We start from the raw sequence: 27,134 nt of genomic DNA, 5'->3' as shown, positions 1-27,134 counted from the left end.
CAGAATATGTCTTTCTACACATAAGAAAAAGGAAAGCCTAAGAGGCGACTATGTTTGTTAATAACATTGGTGCCACAGGTTTCTCACAGTAGATGTCTTTCTATATGTAAGAAGAAAGCCTCCAGTAGGTTTCACTCGCAAAAACATTATTTGAAAAAAAGTTTTATGGATAAGGCGTAGCGAAACCTGAATATTCATGCTTTTTTACATTTAAGAGGCGACTTTGTTTATTAATAACATTGGTACCACAAGTTTCTCTCAGAATATGTCCTTCTACACATAAGAAGAAGGAAAGCCTAAGAGGCGATTATGTTTGTTAATAACATAGGTGCCACAGGTTTCTCACAGAATATGTATTTCTACACATAAGAAGAAGGAAACGGTTGATGTCTTTCTACACGTAAGAAGATGTCCTCCAGCAAGTTTCGCTTGCCAAACATAATTTAAGAAAAGTTTTATGGATAAGACGTAGCGAAACCTGAATATTCATGCTTTTTTACATTTAAGAGGCGACTTTGTTTATTAATAACATTGGTGCCACAAGTTTCTCTCAGAATATGTCCTTCTACACATAAGAAGAAGGAAAGCCTAAGAGGCGATTATGTTTGTTAATAACATAGGTGCCACAGGTTTCTCACAGAATATGTCTTTCTACACATAAGAAAAAGGAAAGCCTAAGAGGCGACTATGTTTGTTAATAACATTGGTGCCACAGGTTTCTCACAGTAGATGTCTTTCTATATGTAAGAAGAAAGCCTCCAGTAGGTTTCACTCGCAAAAACATTATTTGAAAAAAAGTTTTATGGATAAGACGTAGCGAAACCTGAATATTCATGCTTTTTTACATTTAAGAGGCGACTTTGTTTATTAATAACATTGGTGCCACAAGTTTCTCTCAGAATATGTCCTTCTACACATAAGAAGAAGGAAAGCCTAAGAGGCGATTATGTTTGTTAATAACATAGGTGCCACAGGTTTCTCACAGAATATGTATTTCTACACATAAGAAGAAGGAAACGGTTGATGTCTTTCTACACGTAAGAAGATGTCCTCCAGCAAGTTTCGCTTGCCAAACATAATTTAAGAAAAGTTTTATGGATAAGACGTAGCGAAACCTGAATATTCATGCTTTTTTACATTTAAGAGGCGATTTTGTTTATTAATAACTTTGGTGCCACAAGTTTCTCACAGAATACGTCTTTCTACACATAAGAAGAAGGAAAGCCTAAGAGGCGATTATGTTTGTTAATAACATTGGTGCCACAGGTTTCTCACAGTAGATGTCTTTCTATACGTAAGAAGAAAGCCTCCAGTAGGTTTCACTCGCAAAAACATTATTTGAAAAAAAGTTTTATGGATAAGACGTAGGGAAACCCGAATATTCATGCTTTTTTACATTTAAGAGGCGATGATGTTTGTTAATAACATTGGTGCCACAGGTTTCTCACAATAGATGTCTTTCTATACGTAAGCAGAAAGCCTCCAGTAGGTTTCACTCGCCAAACATTATTTCATAAAAAGTTTTATGGATAAGACGTAGCGAAACCCGAATATTCATGCTTTTTTACATTTAAGAGGCGACTTTGTTTGTTAATAACATTGGTGCCACAGGTTTCTCACAGTAGATCTCTTTCTATACGTAAGCAGAAAGCCTCCAGTAGGTTTCACTCGCCAAACATTATTTGAAAAAAAGTTTTATGGATAAGACGTAGCGAAACCCGAATATTCATGCTTTTTTACATTTAAGAGGCGACTATGTTTGTTAATAACATTGGTGCCACAAGTTTCTCAGAGTAGATGTCTTTCTACACGTAAGAAGATGTCCTCCAGCAGTTTTCACTCGCCGAACATAATTTAAGAAAAGTTTTATGGATAAAACGTAGCGAAACAGGAATATTCATGCTTTTATGAATTTAAGAGGCGACTATGTTTGTTAATAAAATTGGTGCCACAGGTTTCTCACAGTAGATGTTTTTCTACACATAAGAAGAAGGAAAGCCTAAGAGGCGACTATGTTTGTTAATAACATTGGTGCTACAGGATTCTCACAGTAGATGTCTTTCTATACGTAAGAAGAAAGCCTCCAGTAGGTTTCACTCGCCAAACATTATTTGAAAAAAAGTTTTATGGATAAGACGTAGCGAAACCCGAATATTCATGCTTTTTTACATTTAAGAGGCGACTTTATTTGTTAATAACATTGGTGCCACAGGTTTCTCACAGTAGATGTCTTTCTATACGTAAGCAGAAAGCCTCCAGTAGGTTTCAATCGCCAAACATTATTTGAAAAAAAGTTTTATGGATAAGACGTAGCGAAACCTGAATATTCATGCTTTTTGACATTTAAGAGGCGGCATTGTATATTAATAACATTGGTGCCACAAGTTTCTCAAAGAATATGTCTTTCTACACATAAGAAGAAGGAAAGCCTAAGAGGCGGCTATGATTGTTAATAACATTGGTGCCACAGGTTTCTCACAGTAGATGTCTTGCTATACGTAAGAAGAAAACCTCCAGTAGGTTTCACTCGCCAAACATTATTTGAAAAAAAGTTTTATGTATAAGACGTAGCGAAACCCGAATATTCATGCTTTTTTACATTTAAGAGGCGACTTTGTTTATTAATAACATTGGTGCCACAGGTTTCTCACAGTAGATGTCTTTCTACACGTAAGAAGAGGTCCTCCAGCAAGTTTCGCTTGCCAAACATAATTTAAGAAAAGTTTTATGGATAAAACGTAGCGAAACAGGAATTTTCGTGCTTTTTTACATTTAAGAGGCGACTATGTTTGTTAATAACATTGGTGCCACAAGTTTCTCAGAGTAGATGTCTTTCTACACGTAAGAAGATGTCCTCCAGCAAGTTTCGCTTGCCAAACATAATTTAAGAAAAGTTTTATGGATAAGACGTAGCGAAACCCGAATATTCATGCTTTTTTACATTTAAGAGGCGACTTTGTTTATTAATAACATTGGTGCCACAAGTTTCTCACAGAATATGTCTTTCTACACATAAGAAAAAGGAAAGCCTAAGAGGCGACTATGTTTGTTAATAACATTGGTGCCACAGGTTTCTCACAGTAGATGTCTTTCTATATGTAAGAAGAAAGCCTCCAGTAGGTTTCACTCGCAAAAACATTATTTGAAAAAAAGTTTTATGGATAAGGCGTAGCGAAACCTGAATATTCATGCTTTTTTACATTTAAGAGGCGACTTTGTTTATTAATAACATTGGTACCACAAGTTTCTCTCAGAATATGTCCTTCTACACATAAGAAGAAGGAAAGCCTAAGAGGCGATTATGTTTGTTAATAACATAGGTGCCACAGGTTTCTCACAGAATATGTATTTCTACACATAAGAAGAAGGAAACGGTTGATGTCTTTCTACACGTAAGAAGATGTCCTCCAGCAAGTTTCGCTTGCCAAACATAATTTAAGAAAAGTTTTATGGATAAGACGTAGCGAAACCTGAATATTCATGCTTTTTTACATTTAAGAGGCGACTTTGTTTATTAATAACATTGGTGCCACAAGTTTCTCTCAGAATATGTCCTTCTACACATAAGAAGAAGGAAAGCCTAAGAGGCGATTATGTTTGTTAATAACATAGGTGCCACAGGTTTCTCACAGAATATGTCTTTCTACACATAAGAAAAAGGAAAGCCTAAGAGGCGACTATGTTTGTTAATAACATTGGTGCCACAGGTTTCTCACAGTAGATGTCTTTCTATATGTAAGAAGAAAGCCTCCAGTAGGTTTCACTCGCAAAAACATTATTTGAAAAAAAGTTTTATGGATAAGACGTAGCGAAACCTGAATATTCATGCTTTTTTACATTTAAGAGGCGACTTTGTTTATTAATAACATTGGTGCCACAAGTTTCTCTCAGAATATGTCCTTCTACACATAAGAAGAAGGAAAGCCTAAGAGGCGATTATGTTTGTTAATAACATAGGTGCCACAGGTTTCTCACAGAATATGTATTTCTACACATAAGAAGAAGGAAACGGTTGATGTCTTTCTACACGTAAGAAGATGTCCTCCAGCAAGTTTCGCTTGCCAAACATAATTTAAGAAAAGTTTTATGGATAAGACGTAGCGAAACCTGAATATTCATGCTTTTTTACATTTAAGAGGCGATTTTGTTTATTAATAACTTTGGTGCCACAAGTTTCTCACAGAATACGTCTTTCTACACATAAGAAGAAGGAAAGCCTAAGAGGCGATTATGTTTGTTAATAACATTGGTGCCACAGGTTTCTCACAGTAGATGTCTTTCTATACGTAAGAAGAAAGCCTCCAGTAGGTTTCACTCGCAAAAACATTATTTGAAAAAAAGTTTTATGGATAAGACGTAGGGAAACCCGAATATTCATGCTTTTTTACATTTAAGAGGCGATGATGTTTGTTAATAACATTGGTGCCACAGGTTTCTCACAATAGATGTCTTTCTATACGTAAGCAGAAAGCCTCCAGTAGGTTTCACTCGCCAAACATTATTTCATAAAAAGTTTTATGGATAAGACGTAGCGAAACCCGAATATTCATGCTTTTTTACATTTAAGAGGCGACTTTGTTTGTTAATAACATTGGTGCCACAGGTTTCTCACAGTAGATCTCTTTCTATACGTAAGCAGAAAGCCTCCAGTAGGTTTCACTCGCCAAACATTATTTGAAAAAAAGTTTTATGGATAAGACGTAGCGAAACCCGAATATTCATGCTTTTTTACATTTAAGAGGCGACTATGTTTGTTAATAACATTGGTGCCACAAGTTTCTCAGAGTAGATGTCTTTCTACACGTAAGAAGATGTCCTCCAGCAGTTTTCACTCGCCGAACATAATTTAAGAAAAGTTTTATGGATAAAACGTAGCGAAACAGGAATATTCATGCTTTTATGAATTTAAGAGGCGACTATGTTTGTTAATAAAATTGGTGCCACAGGTTTCTCACAGTAGATGTTTTTCTACACATAAGAAGAAGGAAAGCCTAAGAGGCGACTATGTTTGTTAATAACATTGGTGCTACAGGATTCTCACAGTAGATGTCTTTCTATACGTAAGAAGAAAGCCTCCAGTAGGTTTCACTCGCCAAACATTATTTGAAAAAAAGTTTTATGGATAAGACGTAGCGAAACCCGAATATTCATGCTTTTTTACATTTAAGAGGCGACTTTATTTGTTAATAACATTGGTGCCACAGGTTTCTCACAGTAGATGTCTTTCTATACGTAAGCAGAAAGCCTCCAGTAGGTTTCAATCGCCAAACATTATTTGAAAAAAAGTTTTATGGATAAGACGTAGCGAAACCTGAATATTCATGCTTTTTGACATTTAAGAGGCGGCATTGTATATTAATAACATTGGTGCCACAAGTTTCTGAAAGAATATGTCTTTCTACACATAAGAAGAAGGAAAGCCTAAGAGGCGGCTATGATTGTTAATAACATTGGTGCCACAGGTTTCTCACAGTAGATGCCTTGCTATACGTAAGAAGAAAACCTCCAGTAGGTTTCACTCGCCAAACATTATTTGAAAAAAAGTTTTATGTATAAGACGTAGCGAAACCCGAATATTCATGCTTTTTTACATTTAAGAGGCGACTTTGTTTATTAATAACATTGGTGCCACAGGTTTCTCACAGTAGATGTCTTTCTACACGTAAGAAGAGGTCCTCCAGCAAGTTTCGCTTGCCAAACATAATTTAAGAAAAGTTTTATGGATAAAACGTAGCGAAACAGGAATTTTCGTGCTTTTTTACATTTAAGAGGCGACTATGTTTGTTAATAACATTGGTGCCACAAGTTTCTCAGAGTAGATGTCTTTCTACACGTAAGAAGATGTCCTCCAGCAAGTTTCGCTTGCCAAACATAATTTAAGAAAAGTTTTATGGATAAGACGTAGCGAAACCCGAATATTCATGCTTTTTTACATTTAAGAGGCGACTTTGTTTATTAATAACATTGGTGCCACAAGTTTCTCACAGAATATGTCTTTCTACACATAAGAAAAAGGAAAGCCTAAGAGGCGACTATGTTTGTTAATAACATTGGTGCCACAGGTTTCTCACAGTAGATGTCTTTCTATATGTAAGAAGAAAGCCTCCAGTAGGTTTCACTCGCAAAAACATTATTTGAAAAAAAGTTTTATGGATAAGGCGTAGCCAAACACGAATATTCGTGCTTTTTTGCAACTAAGAGGCAACTTTGTTTATTAATAACATTGATGCCACAAGTTTCTCACGGTAGATGACTTTCTTAACGTAAAAAAAAATATCTAGCAAGTTTGCTTGCCAAACATTATTTTGAAAAAAGTTTCATAGAATTCACGGAGTGAAACCTATATACACGGATATATTTTGCAAGCAAGGGGGTGATTTCGTTTATTTATAACTGGGTGCCATTACCTTAACGCTGTGACTGACTTCTTACACGTATGAAGTACTATCCTTGCAAACCTCGTTGGCCAGTAATAATTCAGGAATATGTTTTATCGATTCGTACTTTAAAATTGCTATCTTTGCGATTGTTGACTTTAATTGTTTATTTAATGCTCATTTTGTTTGTTTTTTTAGAGAAAGTGCTTTTCTCGATAATCTTTGATTATCTTAAGGTGGGGTTCTGGTGTTTTCACTTTTTTTTCCCCTTTAGATCTGTCAGCTAAGATTTTGACCTCATTATGTATATAAAAAAAATATGATTTTATGTAAATTTTCAGCCCAATTTATCTAATATTTAGTTGGATAATGCAGATGAAGCAGAATTTTTTATTATAATTTAGCTATATGGCTAAGGTATCCTGCGCAACCCATTTGCATCTGATTCCAGAAAATTTGCGTGTAATCTTTAAACCGATGTGAAAGAATTATAGTAATTAGATTTTCAAATAAATTTTTTTTATTTTTATAAATAAATATGTCATTTGAATGCATAAAATTAATAATAAAGTGAGTTAAATTACAATAAATTTTGATGTACCTAGATTTGCCATTAATATCATATGGGCTATAATAAAAATGTAATCACTATGATTTACTGTTAAAATAACAAAGAATTCACCGTAGTTTGCTGGAATCATGAAATGGAAATGCATTGCACAGAATGCATTTTGAATATTTCAAAACTGAAAGCTGAGAACATGTGGTTTTTGTAACAAATTACTGTTATTCATAATATTTTATTAATAATCTATTTCACTGTACATAAATCTTTACAAAATGATTTCATGATAATCCGTACTTTGGTTTTTAATGTTAACAGTAATATCTTCTTATTTTATATTTACATAACCTCCCTAAGCATCAGTCTGATCTCAGTCATCAGATAATAATAATCTCAAATCATGTAATCCTGTAGAACTATATAAAATTATTAATTCTCTTGATTAATAGTTATACTATTATCATAAAAATTATATAAAAGTTTAGAACTCACTTAGAAACGTCCGGCACCATAAGTAATACCTTCTGATTGTACTTTTAATGACTCTTGTCGTTTACTGCCATATTTTTTTGAAATTCTTGCAGCTTTAGACTCTGGTTCATATTTCTTGTCACTTGAGAGTTTACTTTTTTTATCCTTCTGGGTCGTAATTTTTTCTGCGTGACTTGTCATCTTACTGTTTGTAATTGATGCAAGTATCTCAGCACTTCTTTGACGACCCTGGTTGTCCTCAGAAACTGCATGAGCTGCAGCAATTTCTACTCTAGTTTTTGATGAAGAATTATTTTTGGAGCACTTTCTCCACAGCACTGAATGTATAGCCTTGTTGGCATTTTGAGTAAGTTCTTGGGTGCACCGAGCTAATAATTCTTCATTTGACAATCTTTCATATATTGGTAGAATATTTTCTACAACAACCTGATTCAAAAACACTTGCATACTTGTATGACTATGCGGCTTTTTTTTCTGCTACAGCACACTTGTAAAAGCACCAAGACTGCTTTCCTTGAGGACACAGTGAATGATTGTGCTTTTTATCTGTGGAACTACAATGATATAAAGTAGCTATAATTTGTTTTTGCATGTCCCGTACATTGTTTTTATTGCGAACAATAGCATTCCTATAATATCCAGCAAGCGTGCCAATCACTGTTGGTCAGTGCTCCAGCTGACTTTCCACCAAGTGTTATCCCCTTTGCTTTAGAACTTTTTACTATTTCTCTTAAAGCTGTAGACAAGCGTTTAACCACATGACTGATGCACTCTTCTTTCGCTAATGGATCCGAATAAATATTAAGTGAGGATAAATGATTGAATGTCTTAGCATCACCATCAGATAGCATTGTCATATATCTCATTTCACAATCACTCACAGATCTTCGCCATAGAATTTCAGCTATGGCTAACTCCATGGAGCCGGAAGAGCCATCATAATTTTTATTACAATTGCCTGAAGTTTTGTGTGATTTGTACCAAATATCAAACTCTGGAGAGTCAGATCCTAAATCCTTTTCAGTAATCATGCACATGTGGCAATATTTACTAAGCACTTCATAGTCGACAACAAGACCAGTCATCAGATCAATAACGCAACCAAATCCATAAAGAGAGGCGAACCCACGCTTATGCCAAGATCCATCGTACGACGAAAGAATGTCAATCATTTTTTCAGATAATAAATCTGGATTCAAACTTTTATGAACTTGATGCACAATTTTTCTGCTCTTTGAAAGAACTTCTCTTTTTAGCTGTATAGCTTGACTTTTCACTGTTTCCATGTCACGGTAAAAGGACGAAGTGGATATGCAGTGCATATTTACAGAAGCACAAAAATCTTGAAGAGCAGCGATTCCTAATCCTACTTTTGTAAAAGACTGCACTACGATCTCATTTATCACAAAAGAAGAGTTGTTCTTATTAGGATCTGTACGTGAGCTTGAAAATGTATCCACACATACTTCACCACAAACTTTGCAAATAAACAATAAATTCACAGCAAAACCATTTCGTTGTCCTAATTCGAAATTCACTGAATTTGTTTTACAAAATTCACATGTCATCTTGTCAGCTATAACTTTAAAAACATTTATGTTAATAAGCATGTTTTCTTCCTCATCAACAACATCACTTGAACTTTTTAACATATCAGTAAACGCCAATTTTCTTGTTGTTGCTGACTCTTGCAGTTTAGCCTGCATAGCATTTACTGTATTGTTAGAAACTTCTAGTGCAAGGTTTTTCACTCAGAGAATTACGATATGAAACACTAGTTTTTGTTGCATTTTTATTTTGATCAGTCTTGTTTACATTTGCTCGAGCTTTTATTAGGTTAGCTGCACTCGTACAGCACTTTTACAATTTTTTTTGGCTTCGGTTTACGCCACTTTGAATGTATAGCATCCATTGTTGTAATTTATAAATTAATAAATTATAAATTATGCAACTACAACTTTAGCATATACATATATTTTGTTTACATGTATGGTATATAAGTATGTAACAAACATAGACTCGCATAGCAGAAAAATTTGTACTGTATAAATGTTTGTGCCGCCATGTATCGCAGGGTTCACAGACTGGGCCGATTGGATAAAATGATACTTACTTTTTCGTTTTGCATTTAAACTACCTATTCGTCGTTTAAAAATCAATATTAAAATTAAATGTGTAGCAATTTATGCACTAGAATGAACACATTTAGAATTTTATTAAAAAATCGAAAAACGTATTATTTTTTTTAAACTTCTATAGCTTGCTTTTCGAGACAAGACTATTCGAAGGCGTCGAAAAAGAAATGAAATATTCGCGAAATGTGCTTCAAAGAGTCGTAAGCGTTATTAAAATGCTCGGATCTCGCGGTCTTCCATTCAGAGGACATGTAGAACAATTCGGAAACCCACAAAATGGTAATTACATGATGTCTCTCGAACTATTAGCGCAGTATGATCCGTTTTTAGCTGAACATATTTCGCGATACGGCAATCCGGGTAAAGGGCATACAAGCTATTTGTCATCTACAATATGCGATGAATTTATTAATTTAATTGCTGATGAAGTTTTAAAACATATTTACAGAGAAATAATAGTTTCAAAATATTTTTCCATAGTTGTCGATTCTACGCCTGACTTATCGCACATCGATCAGCTAACATTTATTATTCGTTATGTAAAACCTGATGGTTGTCCAGTTGAGAGATTTTTGACATTTTTACCTAATGTTGGACATAAGGGCGAAGAAATAGCAAATAGTATTTTTACGACATTAAAAAATGCAAAAATTGATATAATGAATTGCCGCGGGCAATCCTATGATAACGCATCTAACATGTCCGGAATATACAATGGCGTTCAAGCAAAAATTAAAGAAATTTGCGCACTTGCAGAATATGTGCCTTGTTCGGCGCATTCTTTGAATTTAATCGGAACATGTGCTGCAGGAATATGTGAGGAAAGCTGTAAATTTTTCAATATTTTTCAAGAATTAAATAATTTATTTGCTTTATCGACTAATCGTTGGAAAATACTACAAAATGAATGTGATTTATTTAAGGCCCAGTAAGAAGCAAATAATCAGAATAGAAGAATAAAAACTATTAAATCATTATCTGCAACACGATGCGTCATGATTCTTGTGAAAGTTTATTGTTATTATGGGAGCCAGTACACAAAGCATTAGAATTAATTGAAAACGATCATACACAAAAACCAATAATTAAATATCAAGCCAAAGGTATCCGCATACAGTTAGAGCGATTGGAAATTGCGTTTATGATCTGCTTTTGGGAGTTTTTACTGCAGAGAATTAATGCAGTGAGTAAACAATTACAATTACAAAGTATAGATATTTCTTCTGTGGTTAAATTGTATGATGGATTACTAGAATTTGTAATTCAGATTAGAAATGAAGACGGCTTTACAAATTTCGAAAATCAAGCCTTAGAAATATGCAAAGAAAAAGAGTATGAAAAAAATATGAAGCGACAAAAGAAACGAAAAATACAATACGATGAATCATCTGCTGAAGAATACTCTTTCACAGCTGAAAAAAACTTCAGAGTAACCGTTTACTATGCTATTTTAGATAGTTTACGTATGGAATTAATAAAACGACGTGCTTCGTATATAGATTTCGCAAACAAATTTGAATTTTTAAATAACATAAGTAATTTAAGTGCTGATGAAATTCGAATTAAAGCTACCAATTTAGTAAAACATTATCCTAATGATTTGGAATTAGATTTTGTAAAAGAATGCATTCACTTTAAAGCACAATGTATTTCAAAACAAACTGATGTTGTAGAGGAATCAACTGCTGTCAGTAAAGATAAAAATATGAAACAAAAGAAAGAAACACATATTGACATTCTAAAATGGATGAAAAAGCATGAATTGGACAGCATCTATCCTAACATAGAGATAGCTCTTAGAATATGCGTTTGTATCGCTGTGTCTAATTGTTCAGGAGAAAGATCATTCTCAACATTAAAGCGTATAAAAAATTATTTGCGAACAGCGGTAACGCAAGAACGTTTAAATGCACTTACACTGCTTCATATTGAAAATGGACTATTAGAATCTATAGATTTTGATAATTTAATTAATAGTTTTTCTACTATTAAATGTAGGCGTAAGCTCTTATAAATAATAAATTAATACTAAAAATCCATCTATATTTCTACTCTTATTTTTGTAAATCCATATATTCGAATTCCTTAAGAGGGCGGCACATTTCGGTCCAGCCTACAGCGCCAAAATGATTAATCCGCCACTGGCGTCGCGTAATATAAACTTCGCAGCCGCAACGACGCGACTTCATGGAGCCAAGAAGTAGAAGCGGAGAAATTCTTTCTACGAAGTAAGCGATGTTGCCAGCTCGTTTTACAGTAATAAATTAAAATTGGAAAAGCGCACCCATGGTTGTCAAGCAATTTTTTTATATATAGTTGATTATTTCATAAGATGAATAAACTTTAAATAAGGCACAACGTTATCTGCTGGATGCAGTAGAACCATAAGAGCCAACTCAAAAATGTGATTTATTTTACTCGCCTTTTAAGCTATTTAGAGCCGCAATCGGCTTAATCGTATATTATATTCTTTTTCTATTTACAGAATATTCAACAAACTATATGCTGTTATTATGGGATTCATATGAATTAATATTAAGAAATATCATGTACAAGGGGACTCTGACTCGTATATTTATGCGAGACAGCAGCGGCTGTCGCGGATACAACACCCGCGCCCACAGATACACATAATTTTTGTTTGTTTTAAGAAATCTACGGATGGATCTATATCCGACAGAAATCTGATGCACAAAAACTCAACGCTTCTTTCGTGCCGCTCACGCACTGGCATCCAGGGACAATCAATTAGAATTTGTTTTTTTTCTCTTCTCTTGTTTTTATTATAAAAGCAAGATTTTACATTAAAGTCAAGTAGAAACATAAGTAGTAGGGGCTGCGCGGCTACTGGGCCACCAAATACCGACGCATGGTAATTCGTATTAGTAGATCCCTGTTTTATCGACAGAGCATTACACGTCGACCATGCTGTCAGCGGTGGTGCCCCCGCCGATGCATGGCAACTCATATTAGTAGGTCCCTGTTTTACCGACAGAGCATTGCATATCGACCATGCTGCCAACGGTGGCGCCCCCCATAAACCAGTGTGGTCGACGGTGGCGCCCCCGTTACCCCCCCCCCCCCCACCATAGCTCAGAGTGAGCATCGGTAATTTACTTTATCGACCTGGGATGCGATGGATAATTTGGAATAGGATTTGCAGGATTAAAGGTTGAGATAAACTAATGTTGCCGACGGTGACGCTTCCGTTCCCGACCCAACCTGTTTTATCAAACATGATTGGTTGAAATTTCAATATGGCTGATTTCTTCAGGAGCTGACATCTAGACGCTGGCTGAGTCTCTGAGCAATGATCTAGCCATCCTGAGGGCTTATGAAACTTCTAATAATATTTAGGCAGGGCATATACAAAGACTTCATCAGTTTTTGATGCTACTGATGAAGGAATAGGAATTTAGGATTTGGTGATAGTACAAATATAAATCCAGTATTCATGATATATTTTATGCTTTATTTATAAAAATCCTTATTTTTTATATGAGTATACATATTGTATTATAGCTAAAACATATATAAAAACTTTTATAACTAAAATATATGTATTAAAAAATTTTTAAAATAAATACATGAAAATTCTTGAAGAAATACAATAGTGATATTGGCATCTAAACATGTTAAGCCTTAAGAAGAAATGTGAAATACCATGCCTATATATATATATACAGGGTGACCCAATTTAAACGGGCACCGCTCATAACTCGTCAGGGACAGCCACAATCGAAAAAATGGTAGAGACCAAAGTTGTAGGATATCGAAGGGGCAACCCGATGGTGACCTTGGATTTGACCTTGAACGCGTTTTTTCAAGGTCATTTGAAGGTCAACTTTGGATTTTTAAATAGGAACCCCATTCTTTTATTGCGGGAATGGAAAGAGCGGTAAATTTTACGTTCAGAATGGTATGTTCGGTTGCGGCACTGAAGGTCATCGCAAGGTCATGCAGCCAGAATGAAACCCCGCCTACGTAATTCCTCTAGCAACGCCAAATTAAAAAAATAATATTTTTGGCGCAAGGCCGAGTGTGAGACTCTTTCGACAATTTTCGGAGGCTATTTTTATTTTTGCAAATCGAAAGTTCGGGCGGCAGGTACGGCGCGGGGCCGGGGCGCCTGCTTGAAAATCATTCGTGAGTTAAGAATCGTAGGGGAAGGTTCGAAGGGGGCGCGGTGGCAAGACTGAGCGCGGGACTTATTTTAAAAGGCTTATTTCGGGAGCCATTTTTATTTTTCGCACATCAGGAGTTCGGGTAGGTAGGTGGTCGACCACCTAGAGGAGTCATGCGCAAGTTAACCGTCGGAAGGGATCATTCGGGGAATAGCGAGACTTATGTTTGGACGCTAGCGAGGGCTCATTTGCGTCTTGGCCGCTGGACAGAGAACATCTAAGAAGGAATTTCATCTCGGATACAAAGTAAAAGTAAAGTTTGAAAAAAAATAATTTGACCTTGAAATGACCTTGTAGGACTGGCTCAAATTCGAGGTCACAATTCTCCCCCCCCCCCCCCCCCCCCTATACAACAACTTTGGTCTCTACCACTTTTTTTTAATTTGGCGTTGCTAGAGGAATTACGTAGGCGGGGTTTCATTCTGGCTGCAGGACATTGAGATGACCTTCAGTGCCGCAACCGAACATACCATTCTGAACGTAAAATTTACCGCTCTTTCCATTCCCGCAATAAAAGAATGGGGTTCCTATTTAAAAATCCAAAGTTGACCTTCAAATGACCTTGAAAAAACGCGTTCAAGGTCAAATCCAAGGTCATCATCGGGTTGCCCCTTCGATATCCTACAACTTTGGTCTCTACCATTTTTTCGATTGTGGCTGTCCCTGACGAGTTATGAGCGGTGCCCGTTTAAATTGGGTCACCCTGTATATATTTTTTTTTCAAATATTCGTTAGAAATAGCATTAGAGAACCGTTAGAGTACATAATAATATATAAATCTAATAGTAATTAAATTGTGATTTATAAATTGGATAATACTGTCAATGTAAGATGTTATATAAAAATCCTTAATATTAGAAGAAAAAAAACTTACTAAGTAGTTACTTACTTACTAAGTAAACTTACTAAGTAAGAATTTAACATAAATAAACACTCTAATTATTGAGAAAAAATCCTTAATACTATACGCAGTGGAGATAAATCATTAAATGAATTCAATAATGTTGTGTCCATAATGTACTAGATAAACATCTCTAGTATCAATTTCATTCTTCAACTTCTCTTCATCGGTGTTATTCTCGATGAGGAAGGCATTTACTTTGGTGGGTAGGAAAACATCGAAACTTCCATCTAACTCCAACACCATCTTCGCGCCAAATTTTGTCTGAACTTTCTTATGTTTGGATATTTTGTACTTCTTGATGATCTCCAAATCCTTCATTTTTTTCGTAGGCAGGAATGGTGGAGCTTTTGCCACAGCGTTCAGCGACTCCATTCTGTAAAAATGATGTAACAATGTGTATAAGCTTATTATATTTGTTTATGTATTACAAGAATATATTATACTCACATGATAAATTATTCTTCCAATGTTGTCGTTGTTGTATCCGAATCAGATGAGGAATAATAATCCTCAAAGAAATGCAGTGGGATGATAAAATCTTGTCGTACTGCACGAAGCCACTTCTTTATTGCGTAAACGTTTTGAACTGCACAATTCTCCTTCCAGTCAGGAAGGTGATGTGAACACACCAGCGCAGTTCGAAATCCTGGTGTCTTTAAGGATGACAGCCGAGATCTTCTATATTACAGACGTCCGGGAAATATAGCTGCAGCCACTCCTTTTTCTGTGCACCTTTCACCCAAATAATAACGTTCCTTGTCGGCGATAAATCGAGGAGGCTGGAACAAACTTCGGCTAGCTTGTCGTATGGCAGTTCACCGTCGCTCCACTTTAATCCGTGAAAAGAATATTTGAGCCACAGATTGGCACACTGGACATCGCTCGACAAGTCGTACCAAGAGTGAGGTGGTTGAAATGTAGCTAATTGAGCTACTGCTGCTGGCTCGTTGGGATCAATGTAGGCCAACTCCTTGACTATGAATTCACCGTTTTGCCCCTTGAAGCCCTGGATATCAACAATCAAATCCATGTTATCTATGAAAATATTACTCATAAAGAATAAATTTATAAATAAAATAATAAAATAATAAAATATATAAATATACTTACAAATTCTACAGCTTTCTCAACTATTGTAGAGAACAGTATACTGCTTGAGTACACTCGGAAATGTATACAAACACGGAGCAGAGGACTGCTTAAATATACTAGAAATTTGTACCCCTTCCACTACAAAAAAGCTTCTCAAGCTCGATTCATTCATGCTTGCGACGTGCAACGTCTCTTTTCATGTTTCTTTGAACGACATCAGCTACCCCCTCTCTCATACGTTTATATGCATCTCCCATAGTCCCCACACAGGCCTCTACAAGCAGTATTTTCGTTCAAAGCGCACCGATTTTGTATATCGCGCGCGGTAAAGCAGATACAGCTAGATCCTGGGATTTTTCGACTACCCTCTCTCTCATACTTTTAAATGCGTTCCCCACAGTCCCCACTCTAGTGTATTGCATCGATTCTCTACAGCCTGCGCAGTGCAGTCGAAACAGCTAGATCTTCGGATTGTCCACTACCCTCTCCCCCGTACTTTTAAATACGTTTCCCATAGTCCCCACGCGGGAGCTGCAACTGATACAGCTTGACCTTACACAGATGCTCTGCAGGGTGCATCTTCGCTGTGTTTTTTTCGGACGAGGTCAGCTCCTCTCTCCATCATACTTTTAAATACGTTTCCCATAGTCCCCACTCAGACAAATTTTCGTTCGAAGCGCCTCAATTTTCTACTATCTTTCTCACTTTCTTCTTACCCCCCCTTCTATCTATTATCCCCACCCTTGCATCTATTATATTATTTAAGTCAGAGCGCTGATGAAATTTATTTTAGTTGTCTTTCTACAGGGATTAGTTTATTATCACATTGAAAGAAATCTTCTACACAGGTTATATCAGCAACATTAAAATATACTAATAGTGGTATGAATATTATTATTTACATTAAATTAAACAAATTATTATTACGTATAGAGAAGATACACTATAAGAACAACAGCAGCAGCAACAACAACAACAAATTGATTTAATTGATTTAACAGAGACGTAAGAAGAGAATAAAGGTGATCTTAGTCATGAAAAATTCACGCAATCCTGGTCGATAATTAGTTCATCAGTTATTGAAAAATTAATTGAAAAGATAGAAGAGTCGGTGAAAAGACTACAGCAGCAAAATAATAATATATTGAGTGAACTTATAAAAATGAACAAACATTTAGAATCATTCTTGCAATTATCAATCACACAGCAACCTAAGAAGCAGCAGAAAGGAAAGAAACGGAAATCAGCTGAAAGTAAACCAAAAAATTGTAAAAAAACTAAAAAAGATGAAGGTAATCATGAAAAAATTTTAAGAGAAATTCAAAAATTAGCCTCAAATGTTCCTCATGCCTTAAACCAAAATAAAGAAAAAACGAGTAAGAATTCAAAAATACGATAAGATTTGTAATAAGTTGTATTTTTTGTTGAATTTATTTAGTTGTTGCGCAACGACACCAAACCGCGCCATCGTCGTGGGGCAATCTCTTCCCGTCGACCCGCGCTGCACCGCAGAGAGACATCCTTGTCGCCGCTCCACACCCCAGCAACGAATTGAGGCACATCACCGGGTGACGACCCACGTCGAGGACGAGACAGCGCCGGAAACTGCTAGCAGTAAAGTATGTTACGTATGAATGAATGAGTGAATGTATGAGTCAGTAGTATAGGGAAATGGGAGAGGGTAGACCCACGCCCGAGATTTTAGGCATAACAATAAAATTTTACCGCAAAACTTATTTTAATTTATACCATTGTTCTCTGCTTATTTTATTTGCCTGCTCCCAACGAGTCTCTTTTCATTTGGCGACCAATGAGAGGGCATCTTGCGTAACAAAATTTTAAACTATTGGAAAAATTTATGTATTTCACGGTGCAAAATAAAGCGAAAATTTTGATAGACGAGGAATGTATGTGAAAGCAAAGAGCGAAATTTGTAAATAGAACGCGAACAACACGCAAACAAGGCGAGCGTACATAACGTAGCTATATCAAACTGTTGAAAGCCGGTAGGGAAAATAAATAATTAAGAATGCATCGCGCATCGTTGCCTGATATGTGGGGTGTACCGCCGGAACACGGGCCGGAATTTGAGAGAGATAGATTGCATCTGCGAGTAGAAGCGCTGGAGCTTGAGGTCCGGACGTTAACCCGACAATTAGGCAACTTATTGCAACACACGCAGCGCGCACAAGAAGGAGAATGGGCGCGCAACGTAACGAAAGAAATTATATTGCCTTGCTACTCGGGTACGATTGTTGAAGACGCGGCTGAATTTCTACGCGACATTGAACAATATTTGCGGATCAAAAATATTCCCGCTGATTACGAGGCAAAGATAAATTTCAGCCAATATTGACATGCTATAAGGTAAACAAAACGATAATTGCGCAGCTACCAAGAGACGTACAGTTTGCGCTAGCCGGCGTCGATTTAAATGATTCGCAGGCTGTCGTAAGAGCTTTGGTACGTGTCGATGAAGCTCGCCCGAAAAATGTAAACAATAACAGCGGATCGGGCAGTTGGCGAAGCGAGCGTCCTGATAGTCGTTACGAACAGACGCAGAACCGCGGACCGCGACTTCTCTGGAAACGATGGGAGACGTCAGGATTACGGGGGTTCAAACAACCGCGAGAGACAACACGTGGGTGGTAACTACGACGAAAACGGTTCTCGAGACTGGCGAAACCCCGATAGGAATAACCGCAATAGCGTCGCACCGCGAGATGGACCGCGAGGCGATGATCGACCGGGAAAAAATGTTTCGGCTATAAGTGTAGAGGACGGCAATCCAGGCTACGATAACACAACCGATGAATTCGATGTTGATGCAACGGTCGCGGAAACCAACGCTATAGCGGAGCCGGAAAATTCGAAGAGGGCTTGACCGTGCTTGGTTCGACGGCGAGCCTACAGCGAGAACCAGGTGAGAGGGACCTAGCATTCGACGTCGAGAAGGGGCCCGAAAACCGAACACGAGCCGGTGCGAAGTCGCGATGCCCGCGCATGCTGGCAAAAATAAATCAACACCGAGTCCGGTGCCTTCTTGACTCGGGAAGTAATGTAACGTGTATGTCCGAGTCGTGTTATGAGCAATTAGTGGGGATCAGCCCCGTAAGAACGCTGCCGGTTACAAATTTGTTCATATCGGGTGCATTTGGGAAAAAATCGCAGAGTCAAGAAGCAAAGCTTTGTTACATTAGAAGTGGGACAAACAGCGATTGATACCGTTTTGATGATCGTCCCGGATCTGAGTTACGATGTCATGGTTGGGTCGGATTGGTTAGACGCTAACCGTGCGGTGATTGATTATGATAATAAACAGTTTTCTGTAAGAGGGCAGGAAGTCCCCGGTGTTACCTTTACGGAGGATGCACCGTCGCGTTTTGAAAGCATCAAAGCTATGATCGTTGACGAAGTACCGGAGACAGCCGATGGATATCCTCTAGTTCCTTTTGCAACCCGATCCGGACGGTTGTTAAGAGGAACGGAACCATCAGACTCTGTTTAGATGCGCAGAAAATGAATAAATATATAGAAGCGAACCAGGAGTCACCCCCGTTAATCGAGGATGTCATACAGGACCATGCAGGAGCCGTATTTTTCACGATCACTGATTTCATCGAGGGCTATTGCCAAATTAGATTGGGTGTAGAATCACGGAAGTATACGGCATTTATGATAAAGGGGGTTGTCTACCAGTTCTGCCGCGTCTCGTTCGGCATTTAAGTGGCGGGATGTGTGTTTATGCGAGCATTGCGGTCGTTGTTCCGTGACAGAATATTTGCGAAATTCCTAACGTTGTTCGTAGACGATGCCCTGATAAAGTCTCGAACTTTCAAGGAGCACCTAGAACATCTTAGGCTATTCTGGGAAAGGATCCGCGAAGCAGGCTTAACGCTGAAGTTTGAGAAAACGTTGTTTTGCCGACAGGAGGTTCCGTTTTTGGGGTTCATCTTATCGAAAGAGGGAGTGCGCCCGGACCCGGATCGCGTCGAGGCTATTGTGAGCCTGCCAAAGCCGCGGACTCAGAAAGAGTTGCAGAGTTTTCTCGGAATGTGCACGTACTATCGACGGTTTTACAGCGAATTCGCGAAATTTATTGATCCGTTCAGAAAGCTATTAAGCAGCAAAAGTAAATACAACTGGACGACCGTAGAGAGTGAAGCGTTCGCGGACCTGAAAAACAAACTCTCCGAGGCCATTCTATTGAGTCATTATCGGCGCGATAGGCCCTTTTGCGTGCAAACCGATGGATCAAAACAAGCGATTAGCGCTGTGTTATTTCAGGTCGGAGACGACGGGGAACCGATTGTTATTGCGGTGATATCGTTTTTTCATCATCCGAAACATCTGAAACACTTGCAGCGTTATTTTGAATAACAGTTTCTTCCTGATCTGAAATATCTGAATCGCCCACAGCTGACTCAAAAGCTGATTCTCCAGGATCATCGTCATCATCATCATCATCATCATCATCAGCATCAGCATTATCATCATAGTCTTTTTTATTATTTTCAATACGCTCTAATTTTAATTTTCTCATCTTTCGTTTTTCTTTTTTAACTACCACTGGTGATAAACTTTTTTCTTGTTTAATATGCTCACTTACATCGATTAGCTTTTCCAGTGGTTTCACAAGCGGTTTGAACGAGTCCTCCAAATTTGTTTCAACCTCCAATTTATGTGACTTTACCAAATCGTACTTTCTTTTCAAAGCTCTACGAGCTTTCTCAACTTCACGTAGAACTACAGTTTGTTGATCAAAATCAGACATCTTGATAGTTTAGAGTCTCACAATCAAATGCTAAATTTATTCAGTATTCTGTATATTTATTACAAACTGATCAAAGCCTTTTCTGTAGCGACCATCATTGATATCACGGTCTTTGTCTATAACGAGAAAACTATGATTGCTATTATTCCAACACATTGAACAAATATCTTTGAAGCGTTGATATGTCATATCTGTATTAACATGATCGTTATAAACATGTTTTAAGTTCATACCATCTTGTCGAAAAATTACCAACAAGTTGACGTTGTCACGCACTAAATGATTCGGTACTTGCGCATACGACTGATACAAGTAAAAGCAATCCACGCTTTTATGTCTGCCCATGCAGTAAAAAGCTTTGACATTATCCTGCTTCTCACAGGCAATATCATCAAAGATAAAAATTGAGTTGGGTTGAGCTTCATCAGGTGATACGACGAGATCGTGTTCACCGAACGATAAGTATTTAATACCTTCTAGAGGCTCAACAAGTTGTTCCAAAAATTTATATTTAGGCTGATTCAAAGATTTCGAGTATACATAAATATTTTCAAATCTCAAACCATTAGGATGAATGATTAGAGATAAGAGTGCGTTCGTTTTACCACAATTAGACGGACCACAAAATACTGCTCTTATACTGTTAGGTAGCAATTTTCTGTGACGATTGTGTTTTTTTTTTTGCTGCTGCTGGGTCAAAAGATCGAAATTAACCACTGGCAACTTTGCTGCCTGCTTCTTAAGATCCATCATGCTTCTTAAAATTTCATATCACGACTGACTCGATATATTACAAATATGAGCATTTATAGTACCCTCAGTCAATCTCGCATGAGCTTGTTAAGAGCTAGCATCATGCATCAGAAAAAAGGTACAGGTTTAGTGAATACATTGATTAACAAATTACCCATTGAACTTCATGTGCCTGGTTATCAGTACTGTGGTCCAGGTACTAAACTTGCTAAACGTTTAGCTCGTGGTGATTCAGGAATAAATCCTCTAGACGCTGCTTGTAAGGAACACGATATTGCCTACTCAAAAAATGCTGATAACATTCAAGAGAGAAACGCAGCTGATCAGATATTAGCAGAGAAGGCGTGGCAGAGAGTGAAATCTAGAGACGCTGGTTTGAAAGAAAAAGCAACAGCTTTAGCTATAGCAAATACCATGAAGTTAAAATCAAAGCTTGGTTTGGGTGTTGGAAGAGGAGGAGTAAGAGGAGGTGGCAGGCGTAGATCTAATAAACTTAAGAAAACGATTTCAAAGAAAAAGATTACACTGAAAAATTTGATCAAGTCAATGGGAAAACCTATCATTCCTGGCAACGATTCTCACTCTATCATAAAGTCAACACTAAAGATGGCTCGAGAGCATGTGAAAAATGTTGGTGGAAAAAGTAAAGTTAATGTTTCACGCATATTACCTCTTCCCAGCAAAGTAGGTGGCTTTCTTCCAGCACTTATCCCACTTTTTGCTGGTCTCAGCGCAGTAGGCTCACTTGCAGGAGGAGCTGCGGGAATCGTTAAAGCAATAAATAAAGCAAGTGCTGCTAAGAAACAAATGGAAGAGCAAAAAAGACACAATGAAAAAATTGAAATGTTGGCACTCGGTAAAGGACTGTTTCTAAAACCTCATCGTAAAGGTTTCGGCATCTTTCTGAAGAAGGTAGAACAAAAAGTGTAAAGGAAGAAAAAAAAACTTTGATGAAATAAGATTGCCTAAACGTGCACTTACCGACTACGATCTGCTCAAATATGTAAACCTAATGAATATACCAAATTTTCGAGGAGTTTTTATGAGAAATGCTCTGCCTTCAAACGGTTGTCGAGCCAGAGAATCGGCAGTCATTAATCTGGATGATGCAAGTGGACCTGGCACGCATTGTGTAGCTTATCGAAAAATTGGTAATGAGGTTACATACTTTGATAGTTTCGGTGATTTACAACCACCACGAGATCTTATGAATTACTGGAAAGTATCTCAAGTTAAGTACAATTATCAGAGGTATCAGGAATTTTCAACTTTCATCTGTGGTCATCTCTGTCTGAAATTTCTCTGCAATCAGCTCAATCGTAAAGATAATTTTTGTCTATATAAAAAGAAATCTACATGAATGATTTGAATTAGTCTACTCAAGATGGTTGTTGAATCAATGACTCTCAGCCTTTCCGGCACCTCCTCAATCCTTGAGACGCACTATTTTCCTCCAATAGAACTGGATTCGGATAAGCAATACAGTCTTGGACTTGTTGAGCTGCTAACTTTTAATTCTATACCGAACGTCGATGAAAACTGTAATAAATTTTATTTTGGCCAAGAAATAATTGAACTACCTACTGGCAGTTATGAGATTGAGGATATTAATCGAACTCTACAAGGTATCCTCGATACTCGAGGTATAAAAGTTAGTATCAAACCAAATAATAATACGTTACGAAGTGTTATTATGTGTAGTCATGAAATAGATTTCCGACCGACTGACTCGATTGGTCGTCTACTAGGATTCACTCCAAGACTTTTGAAGCCCTATATAAGTCACAACTCAGATTTACCAGTAGCTATTCTCAAAGTGAACGCTTTACGAGTTGAATGTAACATTACGACAGGAGCATACATAAATCAGCAGAAAGTTCATACAATACATGAATTTTTCCCAGCAGTTCCGCCAGACCACAAGATAATCGAAGTGCCTAAACAAATAATTTACTTGCCAATATCTGTGAAAGTGATCGATCACCTACAACTACGCATAGTAGATCAAGATGGTGATTTGGTTAATGTCCGAGTTGAAATTATTACAATTCGTCTACATTTAAAAAGCCATTGAAATGGGTATTGTTTTTAATGCTGACAAAAGCTATATTAATAGCTCAGTATGTCGTTAGACAGTCAGTCAGCAACGAGTGATCAAACGATTAACACATCAGAACAGTCAGTTTCTACAAAGTCTCGGTCTCAAAGTGTGTGGTGGAGGAAGAACGGGACCTCAGGCGAGAAAAATACTGAAAAAATAACTTGTACGTTTATCTGTTGTTGTTGTGTGCCTCAGAAAAATGGAATCAGTTCTTAACGTACAATCCCCTGTCATCTTTGATGAATCTGTCTCGCATTATGAGGTTCATGCACATCAACCCTATACCTCACTTGCATTCAATAATAGTGATGAAATTCGGATAGCTATACAACATCAAGATTTGTGTGTTCTACCATCAAAAAGTTCTCTACATATTTGTGGAAAGATTACTAGACAAGATGGACAAGCAGTACAACACACCCTTTTTGTGAACAATGCTATTAGTCATCTCTTTGAAGAAATTCGATATGAAATGAATGCCATAGAGATTGATCGATGTAAGAACGTTGCTGCTACAACCCTGATGAAAGGTTACACATCTTTCTCACCTAGTCAACTAAAGTATCTTGAAAATTCTGGCTGGACACCTATTACTGACGTGGGAAATATAGCTGATAATAATGGAAACTTTGATGTGACAGTTCCTCTATCCATGATTTTTGGTTTCGCTGAAGATTATCGCAAGATCGTTGTAAACATTAAGCATGAACTTATTCTCACAAGATCGAGAATGATTTGAATGCTGTTTTGCAAGAGGCTTTAATGGTGAACGGGAGACCGACATATGAAGAATTCAAAATCGAGATCAATCGTATAGAGTGGCTTATGCCCTACCTCATGCTGCCAGACCGACGAAAAATACAACTATTTAACTATATTCAAAAAGATATACCGATTTCGATGAGTTTTCGTTCATGGGAGTTGTATGAGTATCCAGTACTTCCAACAACCACGCAACATGTATGGACTGTAAAAACATCGAATCAGCTGGAAAAACCACGTTTTATCATTCTCGGTTTTCAAACAGGAAGGAAAGGTGTACGAAGACAAAATGCTAGTCATTTTGATCATTGTAATATTAGTAATGTCAAACTTTTCCTCAACTCTCAGAGCTATCTACGATATGTATGCTAATTTTCAGAATGCGTATTATTCTGATAGAATTGTAATAGATCCTCTTTTAAGCAAAGAAGAATTCATTACAAATGCTCCACTCATAGTTATCGACTGCTCAAAACAAAACGAGTCACTCAAACAGGCAGCTGTAGACGTACGTCTTGAATTTGAATGTAAGCGTAATATACCCGTGGACACTACAGCGTATTGTCTAATTCTACATGATCGCATTGTCAAGTATAATCCTATAAGTGGTGATATTAAGAAACTTGTTTGAAACTATATAAAGCTTGCAGGAACAAACATTCGAATCAGTATTATCTTAAACCATCAGTCAGGATAGATATAAAAAATGAAACGAAATAGCATTCCGTACACACCTCTCAAGGAGGATAAAAGCGTTAGTAGAGTGCAAGATGATAAACAATGTAATACGTATCGTGGAGAACCTTGTTCTACTCCTGTTAATAAATTTGAACGGTTAAAAAATACTTTTGAGAAATATTACACTAATACGAAGTCCATGCCAGAACATCAAGGTTATAAGAAGTTCTGAAAGATTTTATAACATACATGTCTTTACAAATAATGTTTTATGTACCTATCTTTTTTGAATAAAGTAAAATAAAAATGAATATTTTGATGTATTTATTTATTAATCTTAACCTTTAATCCTGCAAATCCTATTCCAAATTATCCATCGCATCCCAGGTCGATAAAGTAAATTACCGATGCTCACTCTGAGCTATGGGGGGGGGGGGGGTCGGTAACGGGGGCGACACCGTCGACAACACTGGTTTATGGGGGGCGCCACCGCTGGCAGCAGGGTCGATATGCAATGATCTGTCGGTAAAACAGGGATCTACTAATATGAGTTACCATGCGTCGGTATTTGGTGGCCCAGAACCCGCTGGGCCCAGTAGCCGCGCAGCCCCTACTACTAGCATTCATTTACACACATGCGCTCTAGGCACGGCTACAACCTGTTTTTTTTTTGGTGTCGAGGTCGTTTACCCGCGCGGCCTCGGACGTGTCACGGACGAGCCATGGGCTCTCCGGTGGCACCGCGGCGCGACAGAGCCGGTGCCCGGAGCCTCCGCGCCCAGGCAGGAGGCTGCGATAACGCATTACCTTCCAGCTATTTATATTGTCATCAAGAGCGTCCGATAGTTGTTGACGAAGGAAGGACTCACGCTCTTGAGCAGAACGCATGTCGACCTCGTTGGTGAGTCGAAGAACCTCATCGAAAAGCTCCGCTCTCCCCGTGCGCTCATAGCGCCTGAGTGTAGCATTACGTTTATCGATAAGGAGCCTCAGCTCTGATCCAGACCAAGGAGCATATTTCCTACGTGGGCAAACCGTTTTCAAAGGCGCCAATTCATCAATTGCTAATTTTAGATTATTATTAAGAACGCATAAAGCACCCTCCAGATCGGTTTCGATGGAATTCATGGGTGTCCAGTCACAACAAGACAAGAGGTCGACAAGACTAGATGTGTCTATGCACTTATAATCCCGGTAAGAGAAAGTGTCACTTACGGGAGTGGGAGCGTAGATGTCTAGCGAGACATCTATGACACAATGCTTGCCGAGACTAGGCAGCCACTCATTCTTAGAGTCCAGGATCGTGTCGTTTTCGTCGGTCATAATCAACGTGCTGAGACGATGAGGTAAGATGTGTGGGACCACACTGAGAGAAAAAAGTTAGAGTTACCGGAGAGTCTGGTAGCCACTACCGGAGTTGCTCAAGTAAACATTGTCAAGTAGCCCTAACCAGAGAAAGTCCGGTAGCAAGTACCGGACAAAATCCATAGGCCAGAGTAGATGAATTTTCGAACTCGTGCTACCGCATCTACATTGTTTGTAAACTAGAAAATTATCAATAATAGATAATATGATCGATTAATGCAGTATAATCAGAAGCAAAATGCTATTTACGAGCGTAGGTACATTTAGAGGTTATGTTGGAATCCGGCTACCGGACTCTCCGGTTGTAGCTACCGGAGACTCTCCGGTTGGTGCTACTTTGTGCTATCAAGTAACCCTAACTATATTTTTTCTCAGTGCATGACAGATGATCTAAAGAGATAACTATTCGGACAGACGCTTGATAGTAACAGCGTCATCTGAGCCAGATAGTAAATACGAGTTCAGATCATTCATCACTCATTATGATCTTATGACTAAATTCGGCGCATAAGTCCCGCAACACATCGAAAAGGTCTGAGTCCTTTTGTATCGGAGGGAGACAGAGAGAGAGAGAGAGAGAGAGAGAGAGAGAGAGAGAGAGAGAGAGAGCCTAAATCGAGGATGTGGGCGTGGCTGCCCTACCGAAGCGTGCACGGCTGAAATTGTGCTCAGCGGGGCCGGAGTCATTACTCAGGCCCGTACCTACGAAAAATAAAAAAAGGAGCGCCTGGCCCCGGGACTCCAAGCAGGCTCGAACGTAGCTGCTCTAGGTCCCCCACCATCACTCGTACAGGCGCCAGATATAGTTGTTGCAAATTTTTAATAACACTCTTAATTGGCTCTGTAAGCGCTTTAATTTGATACTATCACAATCTCCCTTTTATAGATGGATATTTTATAATGCTGACTTATATATTAAGGAAAATATACGAAAATAATACACATGTATTCT

The 27,134-nt window shown here is 37.8% G+C and overlaps 1 protein-coding gene across 2 annotated transcripts; it reads right to left on the bottom strand.

Annotated features, from left to right (window-relative positions):
* Positions 1-14,418: 14,418 nt before the first annotated feature.
* Positions 14,419-15,773, bottom strand: LOC116417091. Of its 2 annotated transcripts, none has more exons than XR_004227358.1 (2): positions 15,105-15,773; positions 14,419-15,030 (listed from the first exon to the last, which is right to left on the bottom strand). XR_004227358.1 is itself a non-coding variant. In XM_031928246.1 (2 exons), exon 2 carries the CDS (start codon positions 15,027-15,029, stop codon positions 14,739-14,741), a length of 291 nt encoding a protein of 96 aa, XP_031784106.1. In that variant the 5' UTR covers position 15,030; positions 15,105-15,708; the 3' UTR covers positions 14,419-14,738. The 2 variants fall into 2 exon arrangements, 1 of the variants encoding a protein (XP_031784106.1); XM_031928246.1 differs by having other exon boundaries at positions 15,105-15,708.
* Between the last annotated feature and the right edge of the window lie 11,361 nt (positions 15,774-27,134).

This window comes from Nasonia vitripennis (assembly GCF_009193385.2).
Source record: "Nasonia vitripennis strain AsymCx chromosome 4 unlocalized genomic scaffold, Nvit_psr_1.1 chr4_random0005, whole genome shotgun sequence".
Classification (NCBI taxonomy): Eukaryota; Metazoa; Arthropoda; class Insecta; order Hymenoptera; family Pteromalidae; genus Nasonia; species Nasonia vitripennis.
This window is presented reverse-complemented; position numbering and strand designations above follow the sequence as displayed.

Bases quoted from the DNA above. Each gene is read 5' to 3' on its own strand.
- LOC116417091 (XM_031928246.1), bottom strand. From the start codon at position 15,029: ATGGAGTCGCTGAACGCTGTGGCAAAAGCTCCACCATTCCTGCCTACG.